The following is an 18,465-nucleotide window of genomic DNA, read 5'->3' as shown; positions in this document are numbered from 1 at the left end:
ATTAATTTAATTAAAACGTTTCCCCGGACAGAGAGCTCGATCGAGAATGGTATTTGCCAAGATCTCGATCGAAATTCCTCGCAGTGAAATTTCATGAATTAACTCGAATTAATATATTTTTCTCCAATAATATTTTATCATTATTTTTATATTTTTCGTTCGTATTATTATGTTTTTTTTTATTTCATATACACAATAGATCAGTACGACGAGCTGGTAAAAATGAAAGATAGGTATTTGTAAAAGATCGATAGGATTGTTGTGATCGGATCGATCAATGATCGAAAATGATAAAAAGTAGTAGTCTCCATTGAAAAATCAATAACGTTTACTGACAAAAGATAAAAGACAAAAAACTTTCTTAATACGATAGTCGAGTTATACATTGTTTCTTTTATTATTTTTTCTTTTTAAGCGATCTCTCGAACGATCGAGAAAATTCGGTCTTGTCAAGATACGCAATAACTATTATACCAATTGTAAAATTAAAACTTAATGAAATAATCAACTGACTACTTTGGAGTTCCGATCGATTTTTAACGGTTCATCTTGTTTAGAACGGCTATTTATTTTATTTTTTGAATAAATCGAGAAAATAAGGAGATAAAATAAATGATAATCCGTGAATGATAACCAATCGATACTCCAAATGTGTCGAAAGACTAGAATGATTAAAAATAAACGCTCGCAACTATAGAAATCTAACCTTCTACTTATTATAATAATAACGAAATCTAAAATAATCATAATGATACGAGGATGGAATAATATTGATACAATAGTTATAAACTGATGGAAAACGTAAGATAAACATTCGTACCTTTTGCTTTTTTTTTTTGATTAAGGGTAATTACGTTAAACAAAATACATATATTTTTTGTATCTATTTATATATATATAATATAACGATACGCTTGTAACTTTAATAATATATACAATTTCGCGACAACGAAATACACAAATGACGAGGAGAAATAAGATATGAATATCGTGAAAGAATCTTTGTAAAAACACGATGCAGTGTTATTGTCGAGTTTGTCTTGTTTATGATAATTAATATTACGTACCTAACAAATAAATTAATATTATAGCACATTTTGAACCCTTAACTAATGGTTCCTGTGATACACAATGCTTCACAATCGAATAACAATAACGATACACTCGTTTAAAAGAAAAAAATATTCTGGACGGATATAAATCTATGATAAAGAGGATTTAATTCTTTCACCTCTTTTGTTCACATTTAAATCTTTTCCTGAGTATAAACGTGATTTGATTTTATCGCAGGATATATAATATATATGAAAGGAAGAAAGAATTAAATGAAGAAAAATCTTGTCTCGTTTACCTCGACGCGCGTAAAATTCGGCATCAAAATGGCAAACTGTGTCTGTTATAATTTAAACTCGGTTATCTTCGATATAATAGAACCTAAAATCATTCAGACCTCTTTAATTCGAGGTAAATATAAGAATATCGAAGTTTAGGAAAGAAAGAAAAGAAAAAAATAGAATAAAAAGTAGGGTGAGTTTATTCGAAATGGCGTCAGTCGGTGCACTCGGAAGCAAAACTCTCGAGATCGACGTAGTGACCGTTCATATTGTCCTCGAGTAGCTGTGCCAGATCTCTCCTGAGAATCTGAAACTCTGGTCTGCGGTTAGGATCAGCGTGCCAACATCGGGATATCACCCTGAAGAGCTCGCTTCGACAGTGGGACGGTCTCTCGAGGCGATAACCGTTTTGCACGTTCCGCATGACTTCCCTTGCCGTCATATCCGGGTACGGCGTTGACCCTAAACAACATCAAATATTTTGTCAGTTACCTATGCTCATCGTGCTAACTTACTCGAGAATTGGTATGAAAATTTATAGGGATATTAAAAGTCTGTAAGATATTTTGACAGGTCATACGCGATTGAAATTTCAAATTTGTTTATCTTATTTATTTTGGAAAACTTACCGAGGGTTACTATTTCCCACATTAAAATGCCGAAGCTCCATACGTCGGTTTTCGTAGTAAAAAGAGAATAAATCAATGATTCTGGTGCCATCCATCTTATCGGCAATGCATTTCTACCGTGTCTAGTTTCGATCACCTCGCCATCTTTATTCGCAAATCTCGACATTCCGAAATCCGCGATCTTGCAGAGTTTGTTATGATCAACTAAGACGTTTCTGGCTGCTAGATCGCGATGAATTATCTGAAAAAGAGAACAAGAAAATGATATTAAAGAAAGAGATATTTTAAACGAACTTATAATGAAGAATAATCTCTATATCATAAGGGTTGTCTCATATAATATTTAAATATTGAATACAAATAGAGACAACTGGTTGAAAAATATGAGCAAGTAAAGTCTCTCGGTAGAATCTTCGGACCTTGTCCAACCTGTAGATGATGCTAATGAACCAAACGACTCAATGCCAAGGCAAACAAGATATATATAGGTATATAGATATACAATCTCTTCGTTTCTTTAATGATTTCATCTCCTAGATTTATTACTTCCCGCCGTTGTTTTCGTGGCTGCTACGAAACACGAGAGGTATGTCAATTTGCGAATTCTTAACATGTTATTTTCGATCGAATACGACAAGGACAATAATATCATTTTTAATTCGCACATGGTAAAGAACAATAATCGATAATACGTCGTAGAGAATACGTGCATCGCTAGCTATCTTACGTCTTTCGAATTTCCCACGTGATCGTATGAACACCCGTTATCATTCTAAACACCAGTTTCAAGACAACTGGTCTCGCTTCGTTGCCAGCTGTTACATTCGTTACCTTATCCTACTAATGAGCAAGTAATTTTGCCTTCGTAATAGCTAAATACGGACAAGGTTTGCTGGCTGTAGATGCGAACGATGCGTACGATGTTGATCCTTCATTTATTTTCTTTTCTTTTTTTTTTTCTTTTCTTCTTCTTTATTATTTTTCTTTATTTTTGTAACCTTTTACAAATATCTATGTCATAAGATCGATTTAAGTCAATTTTCTTCCACAAAGAGATTAAACGAGATTAGATAAAGAATTTCTAAGGAAGAGTATCCGCTTTCCTTGAAATTTATTTAATAAAATGCACATGATAGGAGACATATTCAGATAATGTCCTATTTCATGTAATAACATCGTCTTGAAATCCTTGCTAATCAATGCCAAACACAAGACGTCCTTTAAATCACAATCAAAAGGTCTCGTGCGGCAAGTCACGTGCGATATTAGATACATCCTCTATTCCAAAGCATTTTCGAAGATAGGGGAGATAAGTTTACCTATACCTGAAATTACCTATGCGAACCTAGCACGTTCATTTCTTCTCTCTCTCTTTCTTTCTTTCTTTCTCTCCCTTCTGTTTTCTTTCTTTCTTTCTTTCTTTTTCTCTTTCTCTCTTTCTCTTATTCTCGCAATTATCCATCAAGTCGAGAAGATTAGTTTTCGCATTGCGCTTCTGGGAAATCATTATACAGACGGAAACACGCAATTCGTTCTTTCGAAGAAGCCGATCGATGATCTATTCTTATCTTATATTTTTTGTTGTTTTTCTGACGAGACAAAAAATTGACTGGTCTCCTCCATTTTTCATTTTTTTTCCCAAATTTTAAAACATGATAAATACCACGAGAATTACCGCTGATCAGAACTACAAATTTACAAGACATTTTTAAATACGTTTTTCTAATATTTTCTTTCATGACGTTTCCAAAACTAATATTTCATTATCTAACATAAAGTGTATAATATCTAACGTAACGAATTCTTTCGTATACTTTATATCTACACATAAAATTAAACACAAGTTTCTTAAAAATAAATATTAATATCGATTTATGCGATTATACCATTATATCGGTATTTTTTCCTGGTATTTTCTATTTTTCATTTTTTTTCTTTTTCAAAATTTGTAGGACGTTTTTTTAAAAACGCTTCTTAATTTTGTCCTCGATGACACTTTCAAAGACTAATATTTTATTATCTAGCATAAATGTAATATCCAACGTAAAGAGTATGTGATCAAGAATTCTCTTGTATACTTTTCATCTACATAAAAAAAAGAAATTATGAAATTTATGAAAAATTAAATGTTCGAATGTAGTATTACTATTAAATCGGCGGTTTTAATTTGTTTAAGAAGTAAACTCGACCTTTTCCTAAAAATCCTCGTGTCAATAAAACTACACGAAGCGAGAAGACATCGGAGAACGTCTTTAATCGACCTTGGTGTCCGAGTTTCGAGCGTTAGTAGAATTACGATCTTGCTACGTTACAAAAAAAGACTTTGGAATATCCGTGAATTCTAACATAACGGAACGGACGTGTAAGTATGTATGTATGTAAATACGTCGACCGAGTTTGATGTCGTCTTTTAAAAAGTCACAACGTCCATTTGTTGTGTTTCTAAAGAATCAAGATATTTTCATGTATTTTAGACAAACAAAAAAAGTGTTTCTTTTAAAACGGAAGATGAGATAACGCGCGATTATCTTTGAATAAGAATGACGTAAGTAGGTTTTAAACATTTCTTTATAGAAAAATAAGATATTTGTTATATAAGAAAAATACTTAAATTACATATTAGAATCCATTAGTTGGCCACAATGCTCTTCTACCAATTGTCTAAAAGTAGATAAATCTCTCTTAAACGAGTTGAAAATAAAATAAAGTAGAAATAAAATATGGTGGGATTGGAAAGATGGGACGACATTGATAAAAGGAGTGAACGCTATAGAACGATTAATTGGTGCTGACTTTGTTTGATGAGATTAACGAGCCGTTGCGATATCTAAACATTTTAAGTCGTATCGATTCGTCGTCGAGGTGCTGCCGTACCGAAATTTATCACGAATTTTGTCCTTTTTTCTCGAAGCACGCGCCTACTACGAGAAAAGGAAAGAGATAAAGATGGACAGAAAGAGAAAATAATAATAATAAGAAGAGGGTTGAAAGTGACCCGTTCGTTTTGTCTTTGGTTCTACTCGGCTCGCGCAAAGTTACTTTTTCTTACCGCGACAAACCTGTCCTGAGGACTGACAATGAATTATACTGACCCACTGACTGGCACGAAACGTGATTCGACTCTCCTTCGATGTCGTGGATCCGTAAACAAGCCGATATCACGTGAGTCTCGCTCGTTACCGTTGCTTCTCTCCATCTTTTTCTCTCGAAAAGCAATGAGACTGTACCACTAATTCTTTCTTTCTATTTCTTCTTGCTCCTTTTTTCTTTTTCTTTTTTTTTTTTCTTTATTCAGTCGTTTGTTCGGATAAGGAGACTGATAAAGTAAGTTTACCTTTTTTGACGCGAGATATTCCATGCCTCGTGCAACGCAGTATCCGAATACCGTCAGATCTCTCGATGTCAGGGCCGCCGAGTCCTCACTGAAATTGTAAAAGTCCTGCCTGGTGCGGTGATCGCGTAGATAAGCCAACAGCTTTCCATACATTACGTATTCTAGTATCAAGTAATGGGGCTCTGTAAAAAGAAAACAATTAAACGACTTTACCTTTTTTTCTATTATTTTTTTTAGATATAAATTAAGTTCAAAAAAATGGATACACACTTTGTTCACACTCGTTATGACATCAACAAGTGACGTCTATGATAATAGCAAAATGGCGGTTCAATTATCAATTGAGCGCAATGTAAAATCATTCTAAATTGGTATTTTTAATTTGAAAATAGAACGATGAGTGTTTGAACAGAATCTCACGATCAATACGCTTGACAATTTCACGAATTTGTCAAGTTCGTAAGTAACAATTTCGAAATACGAATAAATCCGATACGATAATATTTATATTACAAATTTGTATAAATTTTCTTCTATTAAAGCGCGTGTAAATTTGTTTTTTCTTTTTTTCTGCGAACTTTGTATACGTAAACGCTTGTATCCCTCGATTCTAATTGTGTAAGACAAATATTTCACATAGAAGAATCGAACGGAATAAATCATGCCGAACGGGAAATATATCGATAGTGTAATTCGATCTCGTCACGAGATCCGATCGTTACCCATAACAAATTAATGTATCTATCTCACGACGGTGATTCTTCTAAACGACATTTTTCCTCTTACTCGTTTTTTCTATTTGAAATAAGTATATGTTGAGATTAGGACATGTAGGGTATGGATTATGAACGAAGTATAGATCCCAGTTAAAGTAATTTAAAGTGTGCATTTTTGGGACCCCGTGGGCAGTATCCGGCTGATTGTAACTTATGGGGCCAGTTTGGTCGTGCAGTTTTGCCGGTCGTTTCGTGTTGGCGCTTCGTCGTCGTAACTCTCACATTAGGACAACATTACTCCCCTTTAATAACTTCGGTTTGTTAACGAACCCTCCATCTACCTTTATACTCTACGTAAGCAAATTCTTTTTGCAAGTATCATAATATTTGAGACAACGCGGCAACGTCGATTTTCATGCCGTTTATATTTTATGTATGTTATATGTAAGTATGTATTTATGCCACCTTGATATACGAGCTGTGTTATCGCTGACGCACACATTCTTTTATTTTTATTTATATTTCCCATTTATGTTTTCTTATACAATTAATCAAATAGGTGCAATTTTATGATTTGTAAAGTATAATTGTTGAAATTTTAACATTACTCTCTTACCGTTATCAAATATTTTTTTTAATGATACAAATATTATTTGCCAATGTTGCGCAATTAAAAAAATTACCACTATGATTCATAAAAGGATGTTTTTAATACATTATTATATGAACGTCATTTTATGGAGACATAACCCTGATGTTTCCACGTACGCGAGTTATTATCGCAAATTATACGCATCGTTCTTAAATTCTACTTCCTTTGTGTATTTATAAAAAAAATAAAAAAAACAAAAAAGAAAAGAAATTAGTTGACGGATGATGAACAAAGCGTATAGGCATCGTATTTTAATCGAATGATCGTGTTTGCGCGCACGTGCACGCATCGATACGGCACGTAATCGGAACAATAGCCAAGACAAATGGAAAATAATAAACGTTCGTCGCTAAAGCTTACCGCGGTATTCGATTAACGAAATTCGATAAGGCTATAATATACGTTAGATTTGATTCCTTGTAATAGCAATTTTCAATTTTCATTATCGCGAAATATATGCATACATTTATACGCTGTTTATCGTCACAGCTGTTTAACACGTAATAAAATAAACAGCTTCCGTGAAAATATAAGAAAAATAAAATGTTATTATTTTCGAGCTATCTCGAGTTCTCCAAACATTTCGCACATGTGTATGTATTTATGGAAGAAAAGAAAAAAAACACTAATAAATTTGTCAACATTAAACCTAGTAAGTGAGGCCAAACGACCGAGTTCTGTAATTCGTAAAAATCCTGTAATTTTATAAAAACATTATTTTATTTCTAAATAAAAAAAAAAAATATTGTCTCCACTATCCAATTGGTTAAAATCTCATTCTATATTAGTATATATGGTTTCTTTTTTTGTTGTAAGCGATTACTCACGGTAAGAATAAGTATACATGAAACGTCGATAAGTTCATCTTTATTCGGATGGCATAAACAAATTTTCAAATGAGAATTTACGAAAGAAAAATAATCGATCGTGTTCTTAATTGAAATATCATCGGAGTATAGAAGTGATCGATAAATGGATATAATGGAAGCGTTGGGTTGTGTCTTATTGTCGAAGAGATACGTCGAGTTCAAAAGAAAGGGAATACGTAGCCACCTTCTTTCAAGCTACTCCTCCTGGTCCTCTTGCTTTATCCTCTCTGGCGTCGAGACCGAAAGGATAAATGCGGAGGACACGAAACCACAAAGTCGTAAATTTTCAGCGACGGACCCTCCTCGCATTCTATTGTACGCCGAAAAGGGCCCACGCTCCCTTGAGCTTCAACCAAAAACTCTACTAAAAGCTAAAGGCCCGAAATAGGGAGTAAGCGATTATTTTAATTGCGTTAAAACATTCTAAGGATGGTATCAAAGGTAATCTCGATTTTCGAAGGAACGTGCGAACGTTAAGGAGGAACAAAAAAAAAAACAAATAAGACGTAATTAAATATTTATTTACTTTTTCTTTTTTTTCGTATTTTGGAAAAAAAAAAAATATAAGAATCTGATCGAAAAAGAATCTCGATAGAGAGAAAAAGATTTGGTTTAAGTACACGTATGTGGAAATTTATATACACCATGAGGAAAACGATATTAAAGATAGAAAGAAAAAAAGAGTATAGAAGGAAAATTTCGTATATAATGTCATCAAGCTTTTATTTATCTATTTTCTCATCGAGATTGTTTTTACTCGTCCTTAGTTTTGATGTCTCAACAGTAAAATAAAATCCTCAGGGATCACGCGATCGATTGACTACTCTCAAGAATAGATAAAAGCGGAGATAGAGAAAGATTGAGGAAGAAAGAGATTCTGCGATATCTCAAGATAAAGTGACACGATAAATTCATCTTTCGAACAAGGAGTAATGATTTCCTCTATTTTTCTCATTACCTTTTTTCAATACGATATACCTTAGCGATTAAATTTTCAAGGATAACAAAATTAAAAACTAGTTTTCATATTATCTTCTCATGAGTATTCCATGATGATGAAATTGACGAAGTTATTTTTTCTTTGAAAAATAAATTTCAGAGTCCTCGGTAAAAGCTATTTTTTTTTTCTTACTATAGTAATTTGATAAATGCAATCATACGTTGTTATTTTTTTTTCTTCTTCTTCTTTTTTATTTTCTTTTAATCGCACACATACTTCTCTGATCTCTTAAATAATTAATTATTCTAGAAATAATAAAGGACGACGAGAGATCGAGTGTAAATCATTGTGATACTATTGATAGAATAACGTGGTAAGAAAAAATTCTGTTGTCTGTATGTCAATCGAAAGAATGTGTATCTCTTTATCGACGATATAATCACCGTGTAATGGAAATGACGAGGATTCTTTTCTTTTCGAAGGATTCTCGTATCCTTTGACATACATGAGATGATAGCGTACGTTTATATTAAAAATGTATTAGGGTCGTTCAGATAAAAACATCGAACGGAATAGGAAAAAAAAAAGCTATATTCAATGAATTCGATTTAGGGTAAAAAGAAAATAAGTGATTTGAAAAAGATAAAAATATGAGCCTGACGTTTTGTTTGTCGAAGAAGATTTACGGTGTTGCATCACGGTCTATGTATCTAATAATAAATAATAATATATGTATGAATCTAACATTCCGTATGGGTACTAATCGATTATAAATTAATGATACTGAACATCGACGATTCGTCTTCCTTTCATTTACAAAATAATAGAATGCGACGTAAATGATCGGCGCTTATTGTGTATGCTGGAAAGAAGAAAAATAACAAAATGGATGATTTATCAACACGTTGAAAATTTGTCTCTATCAAGATCTAACTTCGAAACGGATTATTACTTTTATATTATGTGTTTTCCATTCGTCAAACTCTAATTTGCTTTTAATTCGATACTTTTTGTTACTTGTTTTTTTTTTTCTTTTTAATCGACGTTTCGCGATTGTGAAAAATTTTCTCTACCAATAAATTGTACAAATTTATAAACGATAAATTAACACCGGTGAATGAATATAATATAATAAGAATGTAGGATGACCACCAAATTGCTTGATCAGCATATTTTGCAAATAAAAACATCTACGTCAATGAAAGAGAAAAAAATATAGTAGCCACGGTGATAGTGTTATTAGTAGTTTTTATAAACTTTTTGTTATCAAGATCTACGAAAGAGGAAACAAATATCATTATCGAAGATGCGCCATTCCTAAGTTTTCTTGTTTTCTTGTTTTCTTTTTGTAGACTCTGAGATAAACTATAGGAAAGGAATTCTTTTACGATTTAACATCAAACACACATTTTACGATGTTTTCGTCATCAATGAAAACATAATGAATAGATGCAGCTTTAAATAGATTTATGTTAAAAATGTATTAGAATCGTCGAGATACAAACATCGAACGGAACAGAAAAAAAAAAATTAAATTATAATGAATTAAATTGTTATATGATTCAATAATGTTAAATATATAATTAAATATTATATATAAGAATTTTGGAACGTTGACAGTAATTAAAATAAAAAAAAAAACTCACCCTCTTCGGTGCAACAACCTAAAAGTGTTACAACGTTCGGATGACTACCAAGTTGTTGCATGATTTCTAGTTCTCGAACAAGATCTTCTTTTTCTCGTTCTGAAGCACCTTCTTTTACAGTTTTCACAGCCACCAATCTCGTTGTACCCTGATGACCAGTCAAATCATCGGCTTCGGCTTTCCAAACCTAACAAATTATAACAAATATAACGTTTAAAAAGATTCTAGTTATTGGTAAAAAGAAAATAACGATTATAATTCATGACATTTTGACATCTTTCGACTATTCGTTATTTCATCAACATAATGAATTCAAGAATTCGTGTATTCATTCACAATGAATTCCGTGTATATAATCATGAGATTTCTATATTCCCGTTAAAATGTACCTTTTTACGCGAGCTTTTTACGCACGACAAAAAACGCATCCCACGTATATGCACGATTCTCTGGCGATTTATTATCCCGCTTTCCGGCTGAGCAGAAAAGAAAACATAATGCCTTACCTGTCCAAAGTTTCCTTGCCCGAGGACCGTCTGTAACCTAAGCTTATCTCTAGGAAACTCCCATCTGGATTCTTGCGAGAAAGGTGGTGGTGGTTTCTCTGCTTCGTGACACTGAATGGATGAATAAAATGAAAAATAAATAAATCAAAAGAAAAAAACAAATAAATTGAAAAAAGAAACGGGGCAACGAAATAAGAAGGATTAAATTGTAGAAGGAATAATTATTAGTCCTCTCACATTTGAATTTGAATTCTTACCAAATGTTGTATCCTCGGTAGTTTTGTAATCGCTTTTTCTATGGACGTTTTAAAATCACCATTTTCAAGATTAAGAGCATCCTTTCTGTAACTTATCTCGGATGACGTGTCCGATTCTTCGAGCACCTGCATAAGTATATTATCAATGTTAATTTTAAAAGAAAAAAATATTCGATAGCGTCGCACGCGGTAACGGCCACGGCGACGAACAGTCACAAAGAACTCGCAAATATTATTATTACGAGAAAAGACAGAGAGTTTGACGTAAATTCAAAGCGGTAAATAAATCGACTAATAAAGAATAATAATAATAATAATAATAATAATATATATAATGAGAGGAACGTCTGTTGTTGTGATTTGAAAAAAGAAATGAATTTTTCTTTATTTTTAGTCGAAATGATCTAATAGAACGTCACATTTTTACGTTTATTTTATTTTTTCTACGCGACTTCGTAAGGCGTACGAATACCACGACCATAATCATGAGTCGAGAGCTCTTCGATCGTTCATGGATGATTCATCGAGAATTGAGACAACGCGATGACCGATTTTTTGTTGTCACTGTATTATTCTACATTTTCATTCTTAATCGCGTTTTCAAGTAATTAATAACGTTTAAAACTTAAAAATGGAAATGAGAGAAGCTTTTTCAACATGATAAATATTATTGTAGTATGATAATTGTATACCATTCGAGTACGATGACTCGGCGAAAAGAGAATCCAAAGAACTCGGACTACTTTCGCTCGCGCGGAGCAGTTTACTTTCAAATCTACGACATCTTTCCTCTTTCCGTCTTTCTCTTTCTCTTTTATCCTCTATTTTTTTCTCTGTTTCTCTGGGTCAAGCCTACGCTAACCCAAATACCAAAAAGATGTTGCTAAAACGAAGCCAGTTTACTTCCCAGATTTAAAACTCACCTTACGATTCCTAATGATCAGTCTTCTTAAAATGAGTCCAACGCCAACGGCAATTGGAAATACGACGAGAGTAGCCAAAATATAGCTGACTACAGCTACTGTTTCTTGAGACGCGATAGCATCACCATCGTGTCTCTTGGTCACTTCACTGATATTCACTGATTCTCGTGGGCTAACAGCGATCGAACCACTATCAAAGAACGTCCTATTAAATTCGATAGGTTGATACCCTAAGTCAGAATAATCCGATATAATGGAGCGATTAGGATAACTCGATTTATATCTTGTCCTGTTAATGAAAGTGGAAGATGTGCTTGTAGGTTTGGGAGCGGTTCTAGGAGTAGTTTTAGGGATGGATTTAGGAGTGGGTTTAACGGTAGGTTTGCTGCTAGCAGAAGGAGTGGTATATCGAGAAGCTGGAGACTCTTGCACGTCTTTAGTCGTATTGCTTTCCTCTAAGGGAAGTTCGACCGTACGAGTAGCAGGACCGAGGGTGCTGCTATCGTTGAAAATGTCTGAAGTGTTGTAGAGTTGCATTATAGGGAGCACATCGTCTTCCTGTTTTGTTTTGTCAGAAAGACTGCGCCCTCTGTTTTCATGCATTTCGTGTATATGTTTTTGTCCAATTTGAATAGGTAATTGACTCGTCGTCGTCGAAATGGTAGAAGTTTCCAAATTCGGAAGAGTATTACTCTCCGTACTCGAAGTGTTTTGCGATCTATACATTTTTTGAATTTCTGATGGATCAAGATCGGCTGCTAAACCGAAAGGTCTGTCTTGATCTGGTTTCCTACTAGGATTTAATCGATTAAGAGATTCCGTCGAAGTAGAGGTGGGAGTCTCTTTGGTGGTCATACGATTATTACTCGATGTTGTTTCGGCAAGTAACTTGGATGTAACCGGAGAGACGGGTGCACTAGTTGTGACTTCCGTCATTATTGTTGTCGTAGTTGAATTCTCGTAGTTACTCTCCTTCGGAACTTCGTCTTTGGTATCGGACTCGGAGAGGTTCTCGATCAATGTAAGAAGATCGACGATAGTTGTTTCTTCCGGTACGTTCAAAGCTAACAAACTTTCATTCGTTGTAAGTATATTCCCGAATGTTTGATTGGGCTTCAAGGAGGTTTCATTTTCAGGACGAGATTCATCCTCTGGACGCTCCAGATGAAGGTAATTTTTTCTGTCAGCGTCGAGGAGAAGGGAATCTCGCGTGCCCGTGGAAGGCATTGCTTCCGGGCTCGTGTCAATTGGGTTCACCACACCGGTGCGTAAAACAGCGCTAGCTGATTTTCGTATAAAACTTCGATGATGATGATCCGCGGTAGTAGGTGGTTCGTCGATAACGAGGGCTACTCGATCAGACAAATGTTGCTGATAGTGTTGTCTATTTCGAGTAAGAGCGCTCACGATTCTCACGGGTGCGCGTTGCGGCGCTGACTGAACGCCGGCTCGGTGCCCACCGCTCGCAACAACTTTTCTTCGTCGTTCCCCCACCAATGAGGGAGTACCGATCGTCCTCGGTCTTCCAACCGCTTCGACGCTCCTGCCAGTACTGAGTCCACTGGATTGTGAGGGTTCGTCGCTGACGCCAGCAGAAGCCTCCGCCGTCGACGGTGACTCTACCCTGGTGTTCGTTATCTCGCTAGAAGCATTATTCCTCCGAGAGCTTCCTACTTCGTCAGCTCTTCCTCTTCCTCTTACTTCATTCTCTCCACTTTGCCCAGGTCCGGTGTAGTTGCGCAACAGTCTTGTCACGTTGGTTATCGTATACGCGTACACGTGTTGCGGTTGATGCCGCCGGGTTTCTTGCGTTCTGCTCCTCGACGTCGTCGTCGTCGTCGTCGTCGTCGGCTCTGGTTCTATCACGACGATTCTTAAAGTCGTTGAACGGGTCGTACTCTCGTCGATACTGTTATTCTCACGAGACTTCTTATCATCCTTCGAACGGTACTCGGAACCATCATTAATTTCTCCTTTTTCTTCGATATCTTCTACCTTCTTACTTCTCCGAAAACTCCCTCTTGACACTTTTGTCTTCTGAACACTATCTTTATCCCTGCTCCGCTCCTCCACTTGCTCTTCCAACTTTGTCATGTTATTATTTTGTGTCATGTCCTTGCTAGGGATCACGTTCGTAGCGATCGTGGAATCCGACAATCTTGCTTTCCTGTAATACGAATTCGGCAAATCTCGTAACGTGCTTTTAGTCGTCTTAGATACTTTGTTCTTTTCGATTATGCGTCTTTCCAAAGCAACATTGGTTTCTTCAGGTGGAGATGTTGTCGTTGTCGTTGTCGTTGTCGTTGTCGTCGGTGTCGTTGTCGTTGTAGAAGAAGACAAGCTTGTTCTCTTGGTAGGGTTTCTCCTTCTTAAGGTTGGAGTGACTGAGACAAGCTCGTTCGAATCGTTAACAATTGTTGTTACGTTCTGCAGCTCTGGTTGTAGTTTCTGACCAAAATACAAAAACTGCGACATGTCCTCCATCGGAATGTTACTTTCAACTGGTCTAAAGTGCTTGTAAAGGGACTCCGGCATGGAGACTGTATTTTTTCTACGGACATTATCAGCTTCCAAAGACTTGAAAGGAATGCTCGTTACTGGCGCCATTGTCATTGTGGACTCGGTGTTCTCGTTGCGTTCACTCATCAACGTCGTTAGGTTCTCTTCCATCGTTGCTCCCAACGTTTCCTTGTCAACGTCGGTCCCGTTCTTCGGTAGAGAAACACTGGCATAGACTTCGTGTTTCGTCTCCTGTGCCTCCAGGATGTCTGGTGGATACTTTAGAGTGACATCGATGAGACGGCTGTTACGTTGCTTCGACATTCGTCGTCTTCGTGCTGCAAGAATGTTTCGTAGGACCTGTTCCCTCTTAGCTTTCGAGGAGAGTACTTCAACCGAGTATATCTCCGTACTCGAGGACACCAGACCTTGAACTTTGTCTTCCTCCTCAGTTGTTTCTGCGAACAAATAAATGAAAATTAATATACAACCGGCTTGCGCGTACAAGCCAACTGTTAGTCGAGTGCAGTGCGAACGTTTATCATCCGCGAAACCGTTCCTTTCATTTTCCTGTCGTCGCGTGTCTTGAATAATGCAGTCCACCCCGTTATCTCTATCCTAATCAAGAATTATCATCTGACCTTGAAGTTGCACAGACGCACAGAATCGAAATTCTAAGAGTACTGCTACGCTCGGAGGAGAGATCGTTTCTTTCTTTATTTCCAGATATGAAACGAGTAGCTCAAGGAAGAAAAAATAAAAGGGGGGGAAAAAAAATACAAGAGAAAGAAAGAAAGAGAAACAGAAAAAGGGAATATAGCTATGAATGCCGTCGTGTATGTTGGTTGGCGTTGGAAGGAGGCTACGAAGTCGTGGGTTATCGCCGCGAACGTGACCGCATAAAGGATCGTAATATTTTATGAGAACACGTGTATGAGGAAGGTCAGTATTGCTCCTGTTCTTGTTTTGCGAGTACGCGAGCGTGCTACGTTAGCTCGACGATTCAACGAGTCGGCCTACTAAACTATAATATGAACGCGTTATATGCTCCAAGCTACACGTTTCTTCTTATTTTTCTAATTAATTAATGGTAAGTCTTTATCCCTATCGATGGGGAAATTACACAACGCTGATATCGTAATATTTTTTTAAACGTAACGTCAAATTTATCAGATACTAATACACAGGTATTACACGCGATATGATACACATCGAAGGACAAAATTATGAGTTCAGATCTTTACCAGAAGAGATAATCTCTTGCTTGTTATCGAAGTTTATTATCTCGAAGTTTATACCGAGAACCTTGGCCTTAGCTATCCTCTCGGTATCTTAAAACGATCTACTACGATGGTTCAATATTATCGTCCATTTAAAGAAGCACCATGAAACGATTTTATATTATACAACGACTGAAATGCTAAACAAAAGGATTCTTTGCACTTATATAATAATTACTGATTGATGTTTCCCGTTTCGTCGATTTAACAATGTTAACAAGCTGTATTTAATCGATTCCAACGAAAAGATCTTTGTTACATAGATTGTGAAAATGATGATTTAAGAACGACAATGATGTTAAGTAAGATCAAGAACATCGACGATTACGATAGTTTAGTATTATCAAATGATCGTGAAGTACCACTTCGAATATCAACGATTAATCATTAAATATTTACATAAAAATTTGCCCTATCATCGTTTCTTCTTCAAACCAATGCCGTTGGCTATAATACACGCGACGAGATCTCTAGTTTGTTCAGTATTTCTTCCTCTTATTATAGCCAGAAGTGTATTTTGTACTTTTATCTTTCTATCCCTTTATTTCTTTTTCTCTGTTTCTTTTTATTTCTCTCTTCCCTCTTCTCTCTCTCTCTCTCTCTCTCTCTCTCTCTCTCTCTCTCTCTCTCTCTTTCTCCAGTACATTCAGAAACGGTTCGTTTCACTCTTGTGGCCGTCTTTCGCGAAGCGTGGATCCGCTTCCGTTCGTGGATCCTGGCTCGCAACTACAGAGGACATTACGTTCAAACTCTACGAGTTTCACGATCAATGACAAACACCTTCAATGGTTTTGTTTCTTTTTTTCAAAACTATTTTCTCTCACGTAACATTGCAATTATTTTTTTATAAACAAATTAACGAGAAACAGAGAGAGAGAGATTTGCTTTGAATAATTATTTTTCATTTATATATTACGTTGAGAGTACAGTAAAATAATTAACAGAAATGTATAAAAACGAATATCACTTTTTGTATTATTAATTTTTTTTTATTACTTTAATAAGAACTCTCTTTTGTACGTATGTACGATATTTGATAAAAAAATAATTGTTATTAAGTGCAAATGTCAAGTGACATAATAATATATATAAGTAAAACGATATAAGTGAAGTATACAAGACAAAGTTCAAGAATTTTATCGACATGTAGAAAATTCGAAAGAATTTTATCAACGTGTCGTATTATTCAAACACGTAAAATACTTGAAATTCTTATGAAACTAAAGATTGTGAATTATGTTAGTCGAACATAAATAAGCGATCATAATTCGATAGGATAATCGATAAATGGGAACAGTTTAAGTTCGATCCATCAGAAGATCGTATCTTCGTTAGTCACGATCGCGATCGTTCTAGAAGCTTCCTTCTTTTAAACAACTACCTCTTGACGATCCTTTGAAAACACCGACGAGCAATTAATGACGTAAATCGGGATGATCCTTCGAAGGCCAACGACCGAGGAGGATTAACGATCCATGCCGATTTATCGATTGATTTGAAAAGAAAGCTGAAAAAAGTATTACACGTTGGTTCTTTTTATGATTTTTGTTTCTTTTTTTGTTTTTTTTTTTAGAAGAATCAAGGGTCACGGTCTCTTCTTCTCTTTAAACTCTTTCCCTCTTCCCATTTGACTCCTTTCTTCCTTTTCGTTTGATAATTCATTTTGTGAACGGAACTACGGAAGGAAGATGGCGCGAATGCACGCGATTAATCCTGGTAGCGATGGCAACTTACGCGCGTGATTACGTGTCAAAGATCGCATCGCACAACGTTCAACGTGTTGCATAATGGCCACGCGATCCTCCTCTTTGGTAAAACGACACGTACGTAAAAAGCAAGTCTCCAGACACGAACAATAATGATAAATGTTATCTAAACGACACGTAAGACAGTTCTGTTGCTAACCTACGATCAATTGTCGCTAACGTAAAAACGTTTCATTTAAATAACTCACGTAATACACTAATTGACTGACATCAAAATAAAAATGATAACTTTTAATGTAAATGGACAATACGATCCTTTCGCATGTAGACATTTCATTTTTTATAATATAGTAATACGTTTCGATTGTATAATTATAATAAAAAAAAAAGAAACTGAAAATTGGTTTTGTCAAAGTTAAGAGAAAGATTATATGGCAAAGATAATGGTATCATCTTGCACAACAGTTATATAACAATTCCAGGAACATTACAATGGATTCTCGATGTTGCATTAAATGGTATGCAGGTTCTGGTAGAACAATAGAACGCAAAGAATCGAATGGGTGTTCGCGAAAAATCATCAAATACTTTTCGGAATGACTTCCTGATTGATGGAAATGATTGATACGAGAATATAAAGGAATTTCGACGTATCAACTTACGTGTCAAGAAAAAAAGATATGAAAATAGTTAACCAGGTATTATAAGAGTTTACCTTTGAAGTTCAAAGTTCTTAGCTTCGTTACCTCGACGAAGAACGCACGTTCTTACGATCACGATCAAGATCATTGACTTCTCACGAATGTAAAGCGATCCCTCGAAAGCCTCCGTACTGCTGCTAGGATCTTTCGTCCGGATATCACGTAGACTCGGAGAAAGGACAGGATTATCATAGTCGTGCATCTGCAGGACGTCACGTTCTGCCACGTCGAAGTCTCTTTTGTGACAAAATATTTTCTTTGTTTTTCATGCATCATACATATTTACCTACTCAGATTTCGATCGAGACCATCGTATTATTAATTTACACAGAAAGAAAAAAGTGAGAGAGAGAGAGAGAGAGAGAAAGAGAGAAGAGAGTATTGTACGAATCCTGAATTTAAATGGAATTCAAGGACGAACATATAGGTTTTTTACATTTTCATCGACATTGTTCAAAAATTATCATTTCTAG

The 18,465-nt window shown here is 35.4% G+C and overlaps 1 protein-coding gene across 2 annotated transcripts in view; it reads right to left on the bottom strand.

Annotated features, from left to right (window-relative positions):
• Positions 1-305: 305 nt before the first annotated feature.
• The window catches only part of LOC106787851 (mucin-5AC-like), a 112,966-nt gene continuing 94,806 nt past the window's right edge, over positions 306-18,465 (bottom strand). The window contains exons 2-8 of one of the 2 annotated variants that reach the window (XM_014750574.1): positions 11,807-14,763; positions 10,884-11,009; positions 10,627-10,737; positions 10,121-10,307; positions 5,298-5,479; positions 1,964-2,204; positions 306-1,796 (exon numbers count right to left, since the gene is read on the bottom strand). In XM_014750574.1, the coding sequence (XP_014606060.1) occupies positions 1,549-1,796; positions 1,964-2,204; positions 5,298-5,479; positions 10,121-10,307; positions 10,627-10,737; positions 10,884-11,009; positions 11,807-14,763 (4,052 nt within the window). In that variant the 3' untranslated portion in view covers positions 306-1,548. Of the gene's footprint in view, positions 1,797-1,963; positions 2,207-5,297; positions 5,480-10,120; positions 10,308-10,626; positions 10,738-10,883; positions 11,010-11,806; positions 14,764-18,465 lie in introns of those variants that run through there. The other variant, XM_014750575.1, reaches the window with a different exon arrangement.

The sequence above is a fragment of the Polistes canadensis genome, unplaced genomic scaffold, assembly GCF_001313835.1.
Source record: "Polistes canadensis isolate GaletaPanama2010 unplaced genomic scaffold, ASM131383v1 scaffold_116, whole genome shotgun sequence".
NCBI classification, from domain to species: Eukaryota; Metazoa; Arthropoda; class Insecta; order Hymenoptera; family Vespidae; genus Polistes; species Polistes canadensis.
The sequence above is the reverse complement of the archived record's forward strand: the minus strand, read 5'-3'. Positions and strand labels throughout refer to the sequence as shown.